We start from the raw sequence: 21,647 nt of genomic DNA on the forward strand, positions 1-21,647 counted from the left end.
GTTTTTATACAACGTGTGGTAGATTGGTCTGCATGCATATGAGATATTGTTACGTTCTGTAGAAAAACTACGTGTTTTTTTCCAATCCTACTTTGTGAAACAAGAGGACTTTGATATAATGTAACGTTATCTATTTTTGTCTCGTTGTCTATCTAACTTGATTTGTAAATGAACTATACCATGTGGTATTTTTGCGCAGTTACAGAGAAAGAGAGGGAGTCTATCAATATACCCAATTTTCCTTTCAAATGCTGTTTTGATTGCGTAATGGTGCAGTATAAGCATGGCTGTTAGAGGGAGCCGTTTTGTTGGCCAATATCATTATAGATACATGTTTCTCATTGACGACAGTCAAAAAGGCAAAAACATCTAAACTCTTTCCATCAAAGATTTTATTGAGTAATGAATTGTTGTTTGAGAAGCAACAAAGGAACAAATGTTGTAAAATATGTAACAAATGAAAAGTAACTTTTAGAAATACTTGGCAAAACAAACAAAAACAAACACCCGCACTGTCTTTAGACACACACGATATAAATATATACATATCCACACATACACAGAAAGATATTTCTTGATTATAACAAACATATTCAAATGAAACATTTCTATTCAAAAACACAGATACAGGAATAGAATCTTAACATTTCTAGTAAATTCATGATATATATATATCAAATTACAATTTTACGAAGTCAAAAATATTGACTCAATATTTCAAAAAACAATTCCATATTTTGGTGATATACTTATATATATATACTTTGTATCTTTAAAACTTGAACACGCAACTAAATTGGTCTTTTGTTCACAGCTCTCCCTCTGGAGCGATCTTAGCAGATCCCTGGAAATAAACAAACAGAACAGCAGTTAGTTATATGAAATGTCATTCATTCATTCTTTCATTCATTCAATCAATCAATTAATACATCAATCGGTTTTTGGCTTTTAAACATGTCCACGAGCGCTTTGACATGGCGGGTTATAGATCTTAAATAGAATATTTGAAATTTAGGATAATTATTGATCCAACGATTTTGTAGTCTTACCCTCTTAGTTTTGTAGGATACGAAGAGCCAGAGCACGGCCACGATGATGATGATACCCAGGATGCCACACGTCACCCCCAGGCCTATGGCGACGCCGACGTTGCTGCCTGGAGCGGCTGGCCTCACAGCTGTGGGATGGAGAAGGGGTGGATTGTTACATCGTGTGAGATTAGATATATAACTTTCTCGTTTCGTTTCAAGGCATCCTCATTTGAGAGCTTTTCCAAGTAACTAAAGGTAGTGCCATATGGCTTCGCTTCGGCTCGCGTTTTTGGCTAAGCATACCGGGTTACCCCTACTCTTCTCGATAAGTGTGTTGGGTTCTTTTACGAGCTAGAGTCGACCCCTAGGATCGAACTCGGTCCCTGGGATCCACGGAATTTGATCCAGATGGAACTTTATTGCACAAAAATTGTACAGTACAAGGTACAAAGTATGGCATCTACTGGTACTCAACTACAGTTCTATAAGGCTAATCTACCTTATAAAAGAGTGTATAGTATGGGATCAAGATCATTGGAAGCATTTCTAACGTCTAGACATTTTTTTGCTTTATTTTCCTTTGTATACGATGCAGGCGTTCTTACATGTTAACATAATACTTAAATTTTCTATTGAGATAAATTCTGGTATATAAGATGAGAGCCTTGTGTATAGTGAATTACGCACATAGGAATATACCGGACATTTACAATCGAGAATTGATATTAAATAAATGTGTACGTACTGATTTTATGGACTACTGCGTGTATAAGGGAAGGGCAAAGTACATCAATAAAGATGACGAAATTATCAAATGATCTATCGATTAATCTAGTCGATCTATTCATTGATCTATCAATTAATATACTGGTTGCCATATTGATCTATTCATTGATCTATTGATTTATACACTGATTGATCTACCGATTGATCTATTGATTGATAACTCGGTTGTTAGTACCCACCTTCGCACATAGAGCCAGATGTTGTGCCCGCAGGAGAGGTGTCCGTGTAGCCGGAGAGACAGGCACAGGTGTAGGAGCCCTCCGTGTTGGTGCAGGTGGCCTGCATATGGCAGCTGTTCGCACCTGCACTGGCGCACTCGTCCACATCTGTGGGGTGGAACAGTAACAATTATTAGTACAGAAGCATGTGCAAGTGCGGGTGGTCTGCTCTGTATAAAAGACATGATATCACAATCACATTGAAAGAACCAAAATTTGCCGGCAAATGTAGAACATTGCTTGCAAATGGTTAGCTTTGATATGTTAGCTAGCCAAAACAAACTGCATTCATACAGTTTCCATAAACTTGCAAACAGCCTATAAACATATCAGCCATGTAACCTTTTCAAGTCTATATAGACAGTGTACTATCTCTAGTTTTTGTTAAGGGGTACTACTAACATAGCAAACGGCGCTAGATGGCCCGACACCACTGTTTAGAGTTTCCCAGTCATGTTGAGATATAACATTATAAGAATTGATGAAAGAACTCACCAGTAACGCTGATGCTGCTCGGGTCAAACGAAAACGCGCCGCCGCCGCCGGAGTCTTGGATGGCCTGGGACAGCGCGGCGGACAGACTACCGGCCGTCTCGTTGCTCGTGGGCGCCAGGTTCACGTTGTAGTCGGTGACGACGCTGCCGTTACTGAAGCCGGTGATCTCCGTTGCCTTGAAATCATCCCCGAGTTTGGACGTGTACAAGTCGTCGAGCTGTGTAGTAGCAAAAATATCATAACAGATATGAACTTCAACTTAATCATCTTTGTCCCTAATGAGCCACAGGGCCATGACTTTCAATTTGGGCCTGTTTAGCGCTAGCGCCATATATATAGTCACATGTATGGCGATATGGGCACATCTATTTGCTTGGGGTTTTATAGTTAAATGTTTGCATTGATTGCTAGAGGGATTTCTAGAGGGACAACGGGAGTTTTAGATCTTACATCTTAATCTAAAATTACAGATCAAGTTTAAATTTGCGATCTAGATTTAGTCCATCTTTTGGGAGACTACAGTGCATAGGAACACCTTATCGTTATATGCCGTAAAGGTATCCTCATTGAGAAGTTGATTTATAGTAAACATCAAGTGGAGTTAGAGTCCGAGGCTTCAAAATGTAGCAATTTGATATTATGTATCAACCAGTTCCCTTGGCATCTTTGTATCTATAAATGATAACTAATAGTTTGTCAACCTACCGTAGTTTTGACCGAAGCGGCCAGAGTTTTGGAGGCAGCAGATGTCCGGTCGGCGAGGTCAGCCGTGTAGCTCCGACTGGTGATCCTGATTGAACCCGAGAACGACTTTGTGGCTACAGGAAAAAGGAAATCAATCTTGTTCAATACCGAGTATGTGGCTGAAGTAACATAGAGGATGTCCCTAACCAAAGATAGATACTCATTTTTACCGAAGTCAAGTGATGAAATAGATGTAAAGAGTCTTTAAAAGAGCACAACATCGGGACCGGCCAGGTATTCGACATTTATATTCTGAATCAGCTACCATAACCAAAAGGCTCTGTTGTGAACCGACGTTTAGATGTTGATATGCGCATGACTTTTTTATATGAAAAGGCGATTTATATTTCTGTTTATTCATGACTTGCTTGTGAAATAACTTACATCTTTTGTGAACCGAACGGACTTTGAAATTTGAAAACGCTGTATGTTGATGTTGATTTCAAAATAAAGAGACTTCAGTAAAAAAAAATAATCAAAGGCAACCTAGCTCAATTATACTCACCCACACAGCTGACTTCCCCGTTGTCATCAGTCTCCAGATAGAGTCCTGTGGCATGTGTGTTGCTAATTAACCATACACTTACAAAACTGTTACTATTTTTTGTATCATTCTAATGAAACCTACCCTCGCAGCTGACTGCCCCGTTGCCATCTGTCTCCAGATAGAAGCCTGCCACACAGCCGCAGGTGTAGGAACCCTCCGTGTTGGTGCAGGCGATGTTGGTTCCGTTACAAACCGTGTTGCACTCGTTAATGTCTGTAACAACAAAACATATACATGAACATCTTATCTTTCCATGGATTATTTAATGGTGATATGAATCGAATAGGCCTTATGTTACCCTGTGCATCCAAGGGTGTAACATCAATTTTTTTTAATTTAAACACACCTAGCCTGAGTGTCATCCTAGTTGTTCCAGGTTTTCCTGGTTAATGAAGGGAAAGCCTGGAACCAGCTATGATGACACACCTCGAGCACGTTAAAGAACTCGCCGCACGTATTGGAAAATTTCAGCCTTCGCATCCACTTCTTCGCCTATTGAGTCAGTTAGTCAATATTGCCTAAACTTGATGTTGATGATTGAGGGAGAAGAGATGCTGCTTCAGTGAGCGATATTTCAGTGCCCAGAGGTGGTCCATGTGGCTGTGCACTGAGCAAACTTGTTAGAAGAATGATAGATAAATGAATGCCAAGTGAAACCATTACCCTGGCAAGTTGTGGCGTTGGTTCCCAGTTCATATCCGGCCGTACACATGCAGGTCTCTGCACCGGAAATGACGGCGCAGGTGGCGATGTCGGCAGGGAAGCAGCTTGTGCTCAGACACGCGTCAGCGGCTGGGGATTCAAAACGCAAATGTTATGTTTTCGGCATATATGTAATCATAGTAAAATGTAATATACGGTTGGACAAAATTTGGTCTTATAGGACTGTTAACGCCTTTGGTGTTGTACAGAGATCGTCATTCAGTCATATAGTCATTCATTCATTCATTCAGTCATTCAGTCATTCAGTCATTCAGTCATTCAGTCATTCAGTCATTCAGTCATTCAGTCATTCATCCATTCTCCTGCCACTCACCGACGCAGTCTGTGCCGCTGTTGTCCAGTTTGAGTCCCTCCGGACAGGAGCAGACGAAGGAGCCGTTCGTGTTGGTACAGAGGTGTTGGCAGCCGTCCGTGTTCAGGGCACACTCGTCAACGTCTGGACAAATCAAGAAATGGAAAATGAATGATCAAACTCTGCCAAGTCAGGTAATGCTGTAAAATGGTATGAGATGAATATTGTGCAATTGGATTTATGTCACCTTGCTGCCTATAAGTGCCTCTATTAACAAGTGCTGTAACGCAAACCATCACGAAACTTTGAAACATTGCCTTCACTGAAGGCGAAAATTATACATACTTAAGCATTGAGCTGTTGAATCACTATTTTTAAACAGCATCAACTGCTAGACTTGGAAAGGGATGGAGTCTGTCAAGGGAAGGGGTTCTTCCGAAGGAGCGACAACGCCCTGGAATGATCATGTCATGTGGCAGAGAAAATGGCAATATAGTTGGATGATTATATAAATATACGACACGTACCATTACAAGCCTTCCCATCAGCCCCCAGTGTGTAACCATGGTTACAGGAGCAAGAGAAGGTGCCGGGGGTGTTCTCGCACACCTGTCCACAGCCTCCGTTAGACACGCTGCACTCGTCAATATCTGGAGGGAGCAAAAGATACATTATGATGTATCGCATGTATCATAATCTAGTACTGTTCTATTTTCGTCTGTGGTAAAAAAACAATTAAAATATATACATCGGCATCTACATGCAATGGGACTAGATCAAATCAAAAATAAAAGTGCATCACTTTCATTTCTATCGCTACAGTCTTATGTGGACTGTGTTGCTAAACGTGTCGTGTTTATTTGTTTGTTTGTTTGTTTGTTTAAGACATGTACCTTCACACAGAGTTCCCCCGTTGCTCTCCAGTTGATACCCAGCCCGGCAGGAACAGTTGTAGCTGCCGGGGGTGTTGGTGCAGGTTTCATGTTTGTTTGCTTGTTTGTTTGTTTGTTTGTTTGTTTAAGACATGTACCTTCACACAGAGTTCCCCCGTTGCTCTCCAGCTGATACCCAGCCCGGCAGGAACAGTTGTAGCTGCCGGGGGTGTTGGTGCAGGTTTCATGTTTGTTTGCTTGTTTGTTTGTTTGTTTGTTTATGACACATACCTTCGCACAGTGTTCCCCCGTTGCTCTCCAGTTGATACCCAGCCCGGCAGGAACAGTTGTAGCTGCCGGGGGTGTTGGTGCAGGCGCCGTTCACAGGGTCGCACGAGTCGTTCATGTTGGCAGCACACTCGTCAATATCTGTGAAAACAACATTATCAAAATTTAAAAAAAACGATCGCCTTTTTTAAGTTTACAATAAAGATTTAATGTGCATCTTCAATACTGTAAATGCATCTAAGTTCGCGTGGTTTTCGTGCTAAGGCGAAAATGGAGTGTCCGCGGTGGCTTTAAGTTCTCGGTAGCGCTATAGCGACATACTGCTATAGTGATGAACACAAATGTTTGCGGTGGCTTTAGTTCGCGGTGAGACGGTCGCGGCGAAAGCCGAACCGAACACAATACCACCACATTTACAGTATGATACTAGTTAATAGAGCAGATGTACGGATGACAGACCCAGCATTTAGCTGGCTGATATAGAATAAACTAGTTTTACCTTCACAAGTCTGCTGGTCCTGGGCCAGTGTGTATCCGTTGACGCAGTCACACACTTCTGTCACGTTGATGACGGCACAGAGCTGAGTACAGGCCGTGTCGTTACTACAGGACTGGGCAGCTGGGGAAAGAAAAACAACAAAGTTTATTCTACTACCAAATACAGTCTTTACATACCTCATGGGGAAAATCTGAATCGTTTCATTCATACCGTTGTGTTACCCGAATAGCTTTAAACGACGCACGTAGATGCATAGATGTGCAAAGGTTAGGTGTGACAGGTCGTTCGGTGCAATGTAACCAGCTGCAGCCGCGCCGCGTGTCTAAGAAGCTGGTGTGTTATGCTGAAAGTCGGTTATACCTGATGTAAAAACACAGATAAAGATACGTTGTATATACAACACAGAAAGACATAGTGTGAAATGGCTTCATGAGGTCTCTTATGTGTTACAAGTGCTTGATCAAAATAATGATTCCCTTCCAACATTTGCGAAGCCGTAGTACCCAGCTGTCTGCTGAAGGCTGCAAACAATCAATTAAATGGTGCCATTTCCTTCCTACTGTAGGTAGACAAGATACCAAGAGAACAAACCTTCGCAAGACTTCCCATCCGAAGCCAGAACGTAGTAGTCCTTACAGGAGCACTCGAACCCACCCACTGTGTTGGAGCAGAACTGGGTACAGCCGTGGTTCGGGCCCGCACACTCGTCTATGTCTGTTTAAGAAAAATAACATACTTAAGCATTGTATTCCTTGACATTTCACCATTAGGTCGAAAAAACTAGAAGTAATTCCTGTCAAGCAGTTACCAAATTTCAATTGCAAAGAGGGGAAAAACAAAACAGAAATGGACTAAAACAATTGTACACCAGAGTTTATGGCCAGTTCATCAAATGCTTATAGGTGGTGAACTCTTGACTTTCTACACTTGCAGGAGGTTTCTTAGAACCTCTTACCTTGGCATCGTTTGGAGCTAAGTCATGGGCATTCCTTAAGACTGTGTAGAAGGATTAAATTCAAGACAGGTGTTCAAGAGCACGACGTCTTTATGACGTCTTGAAAACCTCTTACGAGCACATGGATTAGAACTAAGACTTAGACACACCTCAAGACTGTATTAGAGGATTAAAATCAAGACGTACAGGTAAAAAGGACCCCTTACCTTCGCATGTATGCATGTCGTCCGCGAGTCTGAACCCGGAGTCGCATGCGCACTGGTAACTCCCCTCCATGTTCAGACAGATCCGGTCGCACCCGCCGTTACTCGTCTGGCACTCGTCTATGTCTGTGGGGGGAGATTTAGCATGTTTTGTTGAGCATATTTTAAATATTGAAGTAATGAAAACGACGTGTTGACGTCGGCATTCGGCAAGTATGAGGAATAGGCAAGTGTTGTGATATTCATTGGAGTTACTTCTGTGAAGGAAATGTTGAACGTATTTACAAATATGATAGTATTTAAAATGATGTTATGACTTACAGCAAGTATTCTGCGGCTTGTACAGATGACGTTGATACGTGTTTAGTTGGTGGTGTGAGACCAGTAATGTGCTATTCATAAGAGACCCTTTGGGCCTTGTTACGTTCCTCTTATTGAAAATGTACGTTTTAAAGCGCTAAAGAAACAAAGGCAATGTCTGCGGTGATAAGAATAGCATGATATATGTGACAGCATCATACGTGGAGTTATTGAAAACATACTATATGTTCTGTTTCCATTCCAGGTGAACAGGTGAGCTCTTACCTGTGCAGGTGTTCCCATCACCTGTGTACCCAGTATTACAGGTACAGTTGAAGGAGCCCTCGGTGTTGGTACAGGTAGCCTCGGCATCACAGTCGTGCGCATCTGCGCTGCACTCATCGATATCTACAATGACAAAACAAAAATAAAGTCACCACCGCCTCGTTCTAAATTTTTGGCATGCGTTTTCAAGTACACATAGTCATATCATAACAAGAAGCAATCAAGTATACGATGATTAATAGTGCATTAGATAAGTAACATTATCTGGCTATCAATCCATAACGAAACATCAGAAGTAAACCTACCAACACATGTCGTGTTGTCTGCCAGCATGGTATACCCTGCCAGACACTCGCAGCTGTAGCCCGGAGGCTTGTTGTTACACGTGGCGTTCCTACACTTGTGTGCATTGGTTTCTTTACCATCTAATAGCAACTACAAATAAACCTACCAACACATGTCGTGTTGTCTGCGAGCATGGTCTACTCTGACACTCGCAGCTGTAGCCCGGAGCCTCGTTGTTACACGTGGCGTTCCTACACTTGTGTGCATTGGTTTCTTCACCATCTAATAGCAACTACAAGTAAACCTACCAACACATGTCGTGTTGTCAGCCAGCATGGTATACCCTGCCAGACACTCGCAGCTGTAGCCCGGAGCCTCGTTGTTGCACGTGGCGTTCCTACACTGGTGCGCGTCGGTCTCGTTCGGCAGGAGGAGACACTCGTTGAGATCGGCGCAGGACTGGCCGTCCCCGACCATGCCGGTCGGACAGGCGCCGCACGTGTACCCGGCTGAGTCCGCGTCGAGAGGGGCCGGGGCGTCCGTACAGCTCACACCTGGGTAAAACATGAATTATCATTCATAAACCAAAGGCTAACTATAATCCAAGTCTCGTGTCAGTAATTTGCTTAAGGTGACATTAGAAAGACAGCAGTGGATGACAAAGACATAAAGCGAAAATTCAAAAGGTTTCAAAGTCAAAATCGCCTTGTCTTGGAGGTCCAACTTGTTGTTAAGGCAGACTCGGTACAAAAAAGGTACCCGCAATGCCTTGAAAATTAGACGTTGTATCAAAAGCACAATGGGCATCACATCTGACTTTGATCAGTGTTCTACCATGTTGTTACAAAGGTGGTTGATAGACCTACCCGGATAGCAGGGTGTGACGGAGCAGCCGTCGGTGTCCGTCTCACACTCGTCCCCGTCGAACCCCAGCAGACAGTCGCAGGAGGCCAAGGCGAACCCATTACTCCGCTCGGCCAGGGTCGCTTTCCAGTTACATGTGCCTGAAACAAGGGTTGTAACAGCAACAGCTTAGAAATAGAAACAGTATAAATTACACATAAAGTACAATACATCTTAGCGATGGGTAAGCCGGAATATTAAATCATCGGAAAACTGGTCTTCTATAAACCTATCAGAATCCTTGTATGTACACGTTGTGATTACTCACTGAAAGATGTTAGAAAACCCTATGAACATTAGCAATTCAAAATGCAAAGGATGAACTAAACAAACAAACGTACCGTTGTTCTGGCAGGAGCAGACTGTGACGTCAGGGGAGGCCAGCGTGGCGGCGCCGGCGTCATCAGTAGCCAGGAACTCCAGGGTGACGTTTGTGGTGTCGGCAGGAGTCCATCTGGTGAATATTAAAACAGAGAGATAAGTCAATGTCATATCATTTTAGATATTGTACTGTGTGTATCTCATTCAGATATTTGTGACTTTGTGGTTCGGCTAGAGATTCTGGGTTCAAAACTTTTCATGGGCACGGGCTAGATTTGTCTCGGAAAACACATTTTGCTGTCTTGTCATGAGGATCAAACTACAACAGTTATTTACATGCAATAGCTCATAGTATACGAATGTAATTCGACCACAAGGTTAGAGTTAGAGTACGCAGTGCTGAAATGTTGCTTGTTTTAACCTAATCCTAATAGTAACTTCAGGGTGTTTTGTACTCACGTGTAGTAGTTTGTTGCGTTGATTTCCCCCGGCGTCCCGTCCTGTAGTGAGATGGTGGCGGTCCCGTCGTCCGTGGCCTCCAGCTGCAGACCGAACTCCTGCCCGACCGTCGCGCGGACCTCCGACGTCACGTTAAACACGGGCGGCGTGTTGTCTGTAAGGAAAAGAGGGTCCTTTTGTAAGAACAAATTTTAAAGAATACTTATGTTTGCGAGATTGATGTAGAGATGAACGCCTAAACATTAGCTGTCTTCCTTACACCATGAAGAAGCCAGAACTACAATACTTGCAAAACGATGGTGATTTTAAAAAAGTCCTCTCGCGTATTTAGAATTAAAATGGAAAATTAGACATAGAAAGGTTGGGTTGTGCTGCGTACTGTTTTAATGAGGAGCTTCATTGATCGGATTAATTTCCTTAGTTACATTTTATGCCTTGCTATGATTGTAAGATGATGTTGGATTATTTGGTTTATGCATTATTGAAACTTAAGACTAGAAAAGACCCATTGATTTAAAACTAGATGTTGCTCTTAAGTGCAATGGGTGAAGATGCTGTGGCACAGAACGTAACATACGCCACCAATGTTGTGCCCTTGGGAAATGCACTTTACACGACTTTCCTCACTTCACCCAAGTGTATAAAGAAATGGGCATGTTGTCATCTGTACGTGGCACTGTTGATATAAGTTATAAAAACTTGAGTGCAGTGCCACGTCGTCCTTTTCTGTCAAAAACCAAAGTAAAATAAATAACGTACCCAGAGCAGCGTTACTACTGGCGACCGCCTCCAGCGCTGCCGCCGCGGCGGCTCCGACCGCCTCGTTCCCAGTCAGCGCGATGTCAAACAGACACTCCTTTGCGGTGGCGCTACCGCAAACCTGTGGTAAAGAGAAATACATTTCATTTAGCTATAACAATCAAGTAACGTAAGTAGTTCGAGTAATTTATTTTGTCTATACGAGGTCGTACAGGTGACAAAAAGTATCAAGGAGAACGAAACTAAACAAACGATTCAAATCAAATCAAAATAAAAAAAGAAAATGTTAATTTCCCTAAATTAAGAGATTCTTAGTTAGTGACCTAGTAAGTGGTTGTTGGCAATCGAAGGTAATGACGTGAAATGGTTGTCATTCACAATATGCTGACATTTTTTAGAAAAAAAGTCAGGTTGATTTCACCCTTTTCATTTTGTTACTTGCAGTAAAAGAACTGTCATATGATTAAACACTGTAACTTGATATACACATATGCTTCTTTTTACCTCTATAGCTCTTAACCTGTCCGCTTCAGTCGCGAACATGGTGTCCAGGTCAAAGAACAGGGGTTGGAAGGTCAGGTTGCCGTATGTCGCGGTGTTCTCTCCGCCTGGGTAGACACTGTACAGGGAGATCGTGGACGGGTCTACGCTCAGCTCATCAGCAGCGTAGTTCGGTAACGCCCCTAGTAGGAAAGGAATAAATATCCCTAAGTTCAGCATGTATTACAAAAACAACTTTTTCTGGGTTTTCAAGTTTATTTCTGTTCGTGAATTTTGTCAACCAATAACTTCATGGATCGATTTTTGTTCTCATATTCCAGATCGCCCCTGATTTGCATACACAACATGTTCGACATATAAATTTTTACCTTCCCCAAAGCACGCTGTTAAGCAATTAAGTATCCCTTTGTAAGTCATTCGATTGGTTGCAATGTTTTTTTGGCATTAGATTCATTATTTTAAAGGATAATCCACCGAAAACAAATTTTAACCAAATGTTGATAACGTAAATAAAAAGAACTTACAAGCCTGTCCCCATGGAAACGTTTCCGCCTCAGCTGGGTTAGTCAGGTTGCTAATGGCAACTGCAGTTCCGTTCGGCCAATAGAATTCGTCGTCCTTGTCGTCGTTGAAGTTACCCAGCATGCCCCGCACGTGGCCCTTCATGTCAGGGGTCATGGAGACTGCGTAGGTGAGCATGCTGAGGCCGGCGTCCACCTGCACGGAGATCCCGGATGTAAAGATGACCTTTACACCGGTCACTGCACCGCTGGAGGAATCTGTAGGCAACAAATGTAGTCAGTGTCTTTAGAAATACATTCAATTATGTTTTATGTATCCTATTACTTTTCGCAAAACAATTTGCCTTTTGGTAGAAATCAGAACAAAATGTTTTATCTGTGTGTGTAAAGAAAATCCATGTCTTCTTTTCAATACCAGTTTTGAAATGAAAGTTGATATAAAATGTGGAAAACATTTTCTTGGAACTTTCTATAAGGTATTATTAACCAAAATAGAAGGCTTTGTGAAGCAATGGCCAATGCAGGTGCAGGTCGTCGTATGCCAGTAAATGTAATGATGCATGTCGCTAGAACATGTGGTACATATGCTGAATTAGTCGAAACACGGGAAGAAACCCAGCCACCATGACCATCCATCTGTCATAAGTACAGGGGGCGTAAGTGCACCTGTAATCAGCTGGAACTCCCCGTCGCTGAACTGGCTGCTGCTGCCGCTGGCGATGTCGGCCAGCGCGACCTGTGTGCTGTCCACGTACACGTCCAGACTGGAGCCTGTGCTGTCCAGGTACAGCTGCACACTCGCGCTGCCCTGCTGGACAGCAATGCCACTAAAACAAACCAAACGAAGACACTCTAAATTTAGATGTTATACACTCGCACTGCCTGCCGGAGAACAATTCCACCATAATACATTATAACTTGAAATAACTTAATTAGAAAGCTTGGTCCTAACGCTGAGATTCTGGGATAGAATAAACATCAGTATATATGTTCAAATAAGTGTATTTGAGAATAAAATTTCTTAAGTTGCTTGGATTCCAGAAGGTTTCTACTGGTTGCAATTACCGGTATTATTTTTTGATCCCACACTATGCAATAGTTTTTAAAAAAAAATCATCATCTTATTTTTCCCACGTTACAATTTTAACGTAAAAATGTCAGGTATCTCTTGGCAGTTTTCTGATGCATCCTCACTTGAATACTGTAGCCTGTGGAGTTTTCCCCTCTTCAACATCCGCCATTGCTGTCCTGCCTTGCATGAGGAATCCGCGAGGGGCGCTGTTGGTAGTGTTAACCATGAGGTACTCGCCATAACCGTTGAAGGAGTAAGAAAGACCGTCCAGTGTTGTCAGGTGAGGGTCACCTGCACCGGCACCTGTGGGGGTTAATCATATATGGTATTATGATAATCACATATTTCAATTGTTCCTAAATCAATTTTATTAATGAATGAAGACCTTTATTGCACATTTCTGCCACACTGGGCTAAGTACGGGTCACAACAAAACAAAATAACAAGTACAGTTCACGGATACAAAAGAATATGACTATCTTTAGATAAATTTTACTTCTCCTCGCTTTTCGGTTATAGTAAATATAAAAGAACAGACATGTTTTTCAATGGGAGGTTTGTCTAGTTGCATTAGGAATATGAATTTTTGTACAGTACTTTAATGTGTGAAGTAGGGAAATAAGTTTTGTACAAGCTTATACAATTACTTTCTTTGGGTAGATCAATAGAAGGCGAGTAGGATGAGGGTTTTGATTTTGTACAAGTGAAATTGCCCTATTTTCTTTTCCACAAAATACCTAGTTCCAGGACGATTGTTGTGCTGTTGCCTTGTTGTTTCTGTGCAATTTAAAAACTGACGACAAAAGGCATTTTTTAAAAGCTGTTCACAGTTGTTTTACGCTATTTTGCAAAGCTCATGTTGACTGTCATTGGTGTATTCTTGATTCTTTTAGTTGAAGATGCTTAGGGACACGTTCTGTCTCCTGCTATAAGCAGACCCAAATTTTGGATTTCAAACTTTAAAACAAACGCAGAACATTCGTAGCCTCCGTTGCAGGCTCTGAACCGGCTTTTTGGAGGACTAAATAATACGCTTTTTGCAGCTATGCATGCCAACCCGTAACTATCAGCCAACCCTGTAACATTCGGCCAAATAGGAAGCACGTACTCTGCCGTGGTGGTTCGTAACCCACATTGGTCTGCATGGGCCGCTTGTCGAAGTACAGACTGCAGTAGGAGCTGCCGGTGTCCTGGCAACAGTACGTCCAGGGGAGGATGTCGTGGTCCTGGTATTCTTGAGTGTCCTGTAGGAGGGAACATTGATAGTAAATGTTACTATCATGATGTGAATGTGAATTGTATGAACATAGTTACATTGTTTGAATCAGAATGCTCATTAATAAAAATATGAATGACTGTATGTCTGTACCACAGCGTATTTTGTTAACAGTTACTGCTTGCAATTGTACCTTGTATTTTTGTACAGAATGAACAATAAAGTTTTAATTAAAAAAGATTAACTTTGAACGCGATGAACAAGTAATAGTGTTGTTCAAGCACGGAAATAAATATTGTTTCTCCACTATCATGTTCTTTTTCAACAGTCTCCGACTTGTAGTGTAAATGGCGGTGGAAGGAGAGGGATCGGTTCCGCCTTTAAGCTGTGTCCAAAACATAGTTTATAACAACCGATTGCTCGATGTCTAAAGCCACAGAACGACAACTTTAACCTTGTACGCTTCCAGCTGAATATAAGGAGGGGAATTGACCTACCCGTGCATATCTGTGCAGGTTGCCGGACAAAGCACGGTTACGCCAAAGGAAGGCACCGGAACGGCGGTAACAGCACAGGTTGTTCCCACCTAAAACATAAAATTTGGTAAAGTGAATACTGCACTTAGGGTGGTATATTAACGATAGGAAGAAGTGACAAGGACAATTGGGAAACAAAGGCATTTGCATTAAATGTTTGAAGAAACAAAGAATGTGTATACACTGTTTTTCGTACAGTCTATTTGAATGTATGTCCGTACTTAATTCCAAGCAAGAAAAATACATAAATGTATTACTGACATTTTCATACAATTTAAGTGTTTCGTTCCCTACTTAATAAATTGTCATGGTAATATAGGTCAAATGACCAATCATTTTGATGTGTTCTTTTCCTGATGTTTTTCTGTTTACCGTCTGAGAAGCCGGAGTTGTCCCGCTGTTCGTAGCAGGTCCTTCTCGGGCCCCCAAAGTTGGTGACCTCTCGCCACCTGAGGTCCAGACGGGCGTGAATGTTGGTCAGCGGACACGACAGTGGGCTGGAATAGAGGAAGGACTCCGGCTCTCTCTGCAATTGAAAAGCATACTTTAGGGAATCGTTGAAAACTGAGGGAAAATGATTCGATGGCGACATCGACCGTGTGCCATTCTGTAAATGGCGTCTTAGACTTTGAACGATCAGTGACCATGTCTTACTTTTACACAATGCTTATAAGTGGCCGAAGGCTAATTGTAGGAAACGACGGAAAAACAATGTAGATGACACTTGACTTCTTTCATTATTATTAGTCAAAATTCTGACTCTCAATTCTAACGTTTTGGGTTTGATTTGTTTCATCATTATTTGATCCACAGCATCTCAGGGCATATGTTCGTTGTAATAGTCAAGCCAGTTAAAGACTCTAAAGACTTATAAGACTGTATAATTGTATGAACCTAAATCTTTGTAATACAATTTGGATGGGTTTTAGCCAAAGTTAAATGTAATGTGGGTATCTTAGTAATTTTGTCGTGTAGGTCTAAAATTCATATCGTTGATTAGAATGATTTAAAAAAAATCACAATGGACATCATCTTCTTTCAAAATTCAATGCAGAAGGCAATCTACCATAATTACACAGCATTGGGAATCGTTGAAAAGTGAAGGAAAATGATGGCAATAATGACCTTGTACCAGTCAGCACACCAGAGTCTGGGGTTGACCCAGTCTGTCGGATTGTCATCGACCTGCAGCACGATGATCCCTGTGCGATTGGTGGTGGGGGAAACCTTCTCGTCTATACAGTACACGTTAGGTCCCGCACAGTCTTTGGTCCCGTTAACAAATCTAGTTTTTGTCCTGCAATTAATAAATAAAATGATAATTTCTTTCATTAGAGATACAACAGCACTATCCAATATTGTACACTTTATGCCCCAATGAGTCTTTGGTACACCATTCACACATTCGGGTAAATGTACTTGTGCCTGGTGCGGAACACCAACCACACACCGTCAACCATGCCTGTCCTTGGTGCTGAACACCATCCAAAACATGTAAACACACCTGTCCTTGGTGCTGTACACCATGAACACATCGATAAACACACCTGTCACTGGCAATGAACACCAACCACACACAGTCAAGCATGCCTGTCCTTGGCGCTAAACATCGTCCACACAGGTAAACATTCCTGTACTTGGTGCTGAACACTATCCACACACAGGTAAAACACACCTGTCCTTGCTGCTGAACACATCCACACACAGGTAAACTAAACAGTTTCTGACGCTGAGCAACATCTACGAACAGACAAACAGACCTGTCATTGGTTCCGAAAATTGCCAAGCATCTTGAATTTTACAATCTGCACACACTCACCTAGAGTTCTCCTCCTCAATAATCTGCACCCCCTCCCACGGATGTTTGACGATCATCCCCACGAAGGCGGGCCATTTCCCGTCCACCAGGTTGCTAGGAGTGATCTGCGGGTCCCACCTCATCCCGCCGTCCGCGTAGTACGTGCCCAGGTACGTGTGGACGTTGTCTGTCACCAGCGCCGCTTGGAACGTGTTGGTCTGTGTGATATATTTAGTTAGCATAGCATATGGTCTGTTTTGAAGCTTGGACGGACATGCTACTTTAGCAGTGATGGGTAAAAGGTACCCAGATACATGTATGTGAAGATGTTGTAGGTCACTAAGGTGGCTTTGAAAGTGTTGGTCGGTGAGAGGTATAGTGGAGTTTAGACTTTCCTTACAGACATGTGACTTTAACATTGTCATGTCAAGAGTATATATGCGAAGACGCTGTCAGTTCCCATTGCGGCTTGAAATGTGCTGGTCTGTGTCGACTGTGATATTGCTCAACTGTTTGGTTTGTGTTCCATTTTCTCTACATGTTTAAATGAAGCACAAAGTAACTTTCGGTCGTATTTTTTGGGGACTTCTGTAGAAATTACTTTGGACATGTGACTTTATCGGTTTATGCATGACATTACTGTTGCAATAATTGGTGAAAGGTACACAAGAAGGTGTGGACGTTGCAGCTTGGGATGTGGTGGTCTGTGTTGAAGGACATAGAGTTATTTCTGGGATTATACTATTTTGTGGCATGGAATAAAGTGTGTTCGAGAAAGTGGCAAACTCTTATCCAAGTGATAAGCAATTAAAATTTTATATAGTGATTTGTCAGTATTGAAACAGATTGGTACCTGAACGTTAGAGATTGCCATTCCATCAGATTGCTTGCAGTTAGGAGACAGAATGTTAGGTATGTTAGTAACAAACGGCCAGGGTGCCATACAAAATACTGCATCTAAGGCTCTAAACACAAACAGCTCGAAAGTCCTCTTAAATGAACTGTAACTAAAATTAGTAGCAAAATTTACTTTAAGATTCAACACACCTATGCATAGATTCAGATTAAAGACCCTTGAATACTTGTACACTGGCGGTCATCAGATTGAGTTGAAGGGTAACACTAATAAAGGGTTGAGAGCTATGATAACTAAGATGTTAATTAAAAGAAAAAAAACATGCCATATTATCCTTGATTAAATAGCACAACATTGTGCATCATGAAAAAATCACCTGTATATTGTTCCTTGCCACGTCCCCTGCCATGGCCATGTTCTCCCAGGTCACGATGAGAACGAACGTGGGGTCAAAGTTCTCCACTCCGAAGTGGTTCCGGATATTTTCTGACGCCACGCTGAACACCTCGTCATAGTTAGGGGTGCCGGGGGTGTAGGGGTAGTACCACACCTGGGGAAATACAATCAAATCAATCGGTTGGATGAATTACAGTGAAATGGGTAGAGTAAGTGCATGAGTTTCTAACTTACCTAGTAGGTAGCTGATAATGCGCCATGCGCCATCTAACAACCATTTTTCATGTCAACTATATACTGCAAGTATTTTTTTCTCTTAGCCATAGTCTTTTAAACAAAATTTATCTATGACGTATTTATATAGTTGAAAAAATCACGGCATGCACTTTGTTGAACTTTTTAAGTTAAAAACAAGCTCAGTAACCGAAGACATGTAGAATATGGTTATGTTCTGAACGATTTTAAAATTGCTTGACCCTACAATCAGACCTTTGTCTACATATGTCTAAATTTCATTGTAAACACATTTAGACATTCAATTCTAAACCTATGTCTAGATTCAATGGTAAACCTACCTTAGACGGGTACCCTCCCCCCGTGACACTGTCGGCCCAGAAGGGCGCGAACACGGCGAGAAGAGGACCGTCGAACGCTTCCTGGGCTGTGGTCGGGTGACGGTAAATCTTCTTCGCTGCTCCGTTACGACGAGACGCCAGGCTGGTAGCTACGATTACTCCATCTTCTAAAACCTGCAGAGGCGCGAAACATTTTAACATTTACGGGCATAACGACACAGAACACGATGGCTCTATCTTTTAAAAGCTACATAGGCACAGATCATTTGAACATGTACGGTAAAAAGGACACAGTGCACAATGTCTCCATGTTCTAAAACCTACATATTAAGTACGAAGCATTTGAACATGTCAGGGCATAACAACATAGGACACAATAACCCCATCTTCTAAAACCTACAGAGGTACGAAACATTTGAACATGTACGGGCATAACTACAGAGGCCATAATAACGCTATGTTCTAAAACCTAAAGTCTGAATTGAAACTCCACAGACCACGTTAACTCTGTCTTGCAAGGCTTGTTAAGATACGGCAAGCTAAGTGCATATCAGCGACAAGAAATAAAACAGCATAAGATAGATTTGAAAAATTACTACGACCTTTCAAGATGGAAAAAAAAATGAAAGGCCTTCTATTCCTAGAGGCTATTCAAAACAGTTTCAAGATACAAACATTTTCAAGAATAGCTGCCCTTTTTGATTAATGTGCGCTCTATGATATAATGTATCAAAATATGCGATTTGGCCGTGACCTACAACTGCTATTGAGTTATTCATTGATCACAATGGAATGATCTAAGCACGAGGAACTTACATAGAGAGAGTTTGCGAGCTGCCCGCCCTTGATAGGTAGTCCGTTCGGTACGGGGATGAGAGGGGAGACGGCGTCCCGCCCTGCCCGGGCCACGAGCCGTGTGTGCCCCGAGTCGGCGCCGTACGCAAATAGGCGCTGTTCTGTTGGGCAATAGACAAGAGAAACGAGTATCATTCTCTACTCTGGTCACAAGGCTTTCATTCTATATAGTTATTACATTAGTAGTGGTAGTCCACTGTGTTCTGCTACTGCAGTGGTGTGGAATCGTTACAGCAGTCTTTCTTCAATTCTCTGCACTTTGCCCGTTTCACCGCATGCGCAAGCTTCCTTTAGTCAGCTCCCGTAGTTTTTATGCACATTTCTATCTAAAAAGTCTAGTGTTAGCTAAAAACTTTTACAATAATGTATACGTATGTCACCATATCTGTGTATATTGAACTGGTATGTTGGTATTGTTTTTACTTTGCCCTGGCCAGGCAATAAGATAGAGTGTCATTCATAGCCCGTCGGTGCATTGCATTCAATGCGATGTTTCAGTCTTAGCTTGTAGGCTAAGCTACGGAGACCGTGGTCAACATTTATAACCATACACAAACAAACAGACAAACAGAGTAAGTTCGCATACCTTTGCATTCCCCAGGAAAGCCGGTTCCCCTGCGTGAGACGCTCATGTACCCAGTACGGCACTGGCAGGTGTAGCGGCCGACCTCGTTCATACAGTCGGCGTTGCCGTCACACATGTACTCTCCAGTGGCGCATTCGTCAACGTCTGGTGATGAAAATAATACAAGATGAAGGCATTTCCATACAGAAAGAGGAAAGGAACATGGGAAAATGCATCTAAGCCGAAAAAAATCAACAAAAAAATATTTAAAAACCACCAACGAGAACAAAGACACGGAAGCTTTGACTTTAAGTAAGAACAATCATGTAAGCCAAAAACTTACCGAAAATCACATCTCACTCATATCAAAGCGAATATAGATATACGTCCTGACGTCCTCTTTTGCTCTAGCTCTTCCACCGGTTGTGAAAAGCGGAATCAATAACCTTACCTTCACACTCCCCGACCGTCCCTGATCCAGTGTATCCCGGTCTGCAGGAACAGGTGAAACTGCCGCGCGTATCAGTACAGATGGCCAGCTGCCGGTCACAGTTGTTGTTACCCGTCCTGCACTCATTGATGTCTGTAATAAGAAGGTACAGTTATACATATAAATGTATTTTATCAGGGTGCTTTCTTCCTGGCTAAATAAATGAATGAGAAATGAGTATCAATAAAGCTTATACTAGTCAATTGCTAACGTTTAGTTCTTTGCTAAGTCTTTACGATTAAGGCCATAGTTGTGGCTGCAATGGAAATAATAGAGATCCGTTGGGATATATAAATTTATCATGTATATTGTTAGTTTATACATGTAAGCTTAGTTGGTGATGGCGAATCGACCTGTCAATCTATTTCGTACTACTATTGTTTCATGTAACATATTCCGGACTCTTCATCTACTCTTCGTGGACTCCACAATTTCTAGTCTATATTTTGGTATATTTAGTCTACATTTTCACAGATCACGTTAAGTGTACTTACTGATGCAGAGAGTCTCACTGCCCGGTGCCAGTCTGTACCCAGCCTGACAGCCGCACAGGTAGCCGTCATCAGTCACTGCGCACGTAGCCACGTCGTTGGGCGAGCACGGGTTAGAGGAAGAACACGACAGGGCCGCTGTAGAATGATGCAAAAATTTGGAAAATTTGAAAATCCGGTGTGAATCTAATGTTCTGGGATTAAAAAACTCTCTTCCTATTCAAATCAACCTGGCATTATAAGTACAAGGATGGAGTTTAAGTTGTGGAAATCATTTCTTATCTTTTAAACAACAAGTGACCATTTCTTACTTTGGTGATTAAAGTTTGATGATAGGTTCTTGCCTGAAGGCTAATGCAAATAACTGGCGAAGGACGAATAACCATGTACAACATCATCAAAACGCCCTACCTTTGCATGTCCTGTTGTTCCGAGGATCCAGCTCGAAGAAGCGCGGACAGCGGCAGAAGAAGGAGCCGACGGTGTTGTTACAGAGGTCGGAGCAGCCGCTGAGACCGCTCATACACTCATCGATATCTGTAAAGTAATACAGCATGAGATTATTAAAACGAAATCTTTATCATTTGCATAAAGACAAAAGGAGACAATACATTGCTAAAAGTAATGTGTACTCCCTTTGGTAACTATGACAGTGCAGGGACTCAATCACCGTAAAGGTCCAGAAGCCATTATGGAGGCTATGATGGTCTTTTTTAGGTAATATATATGAAAGTTTACAAAGGCAAGTTCGTTCAGAGCTCAAGTTCTATCTAATAAGTAGGTTATCGTTATGTTCAGGCATCAGTTGAC

At 42.1% G+C, this 21,647-nt stretch overlaps 1 protein-coding gene across 1 annotated transcript; it reads right to left on the reverse strand.

The window, feature by feature from the left end:
- Positions 1–374: 374 nt before the first annotated feature.
- LOC136425170 (mucin-like protein) lies at positions 375–21,393 on the reverse strand. The gene is made up of 36 exons (XM_066413967.1): positions 21,249–21,393; positions 20,841–20,975; positions 20,308–20,439; positions 19,878–20,021; positions 19,253–19,392; positions 18,818–18,832; positions 18,437–18,610; positions 17,842–18,015; positions 16,631–16,827; positions 15,937–16,108; positions 15,184–15,337; positions 14,773–14,861; positions 14,168–14,303; positions 13,182–13,362; positions 12,654–12,814; positions 11,991–12,245; positions 11,470–11,648; positions 10,966–11,086; positions 10,207–10,360; positions 9,768–9,880; positions 9,390–9,527; positions 8,832–9,077; positions 8,239–8,361; positions 7,657–7,779; positions 7,087–7,209; positions 6,496–6,615; positions 6,000–6,137; positions 5,364–5,486; positions 4,858–4,980; positions 4,485–4,613; positions 3,903–4,034; positions 3,236–3,348; positions 2,531–2,747; positions 1,997–2,143; positions 1,050–1,177; positions 375–844 (listed from the first exon to the last, which is right to left on the reverse strand). Exons 1-36 carry the CDS (start codon positions 21,391–21,393, stop codon positions 809–811), a joined length of 5,130 nt encoding a protein of 1,709 aa, XP_066270064.1. The 3' UTR covers positions 375–808.
- Between the last annotated feature and the right edge of the window lie 254 nt (positions 21,394–21,647).

Source organism: Branchiostoma lanceolatum, chromosome 19 (genome assembly GCF_035083965.1).
Source record: "Branchiostoma lanceolatum isolate klBraLanc5 chromosome 19, klBraLanc5.hap2, whole genome shotgun sequence".
Classification (NCBI taxonomy): domain Eukaryota; kingdom Metazoa; phylum Chordata; class Leptocardii; order Amphioxiformes; family Branchiostomatidae; genus Branchiostoma; species Branchiostoma lanceolatum.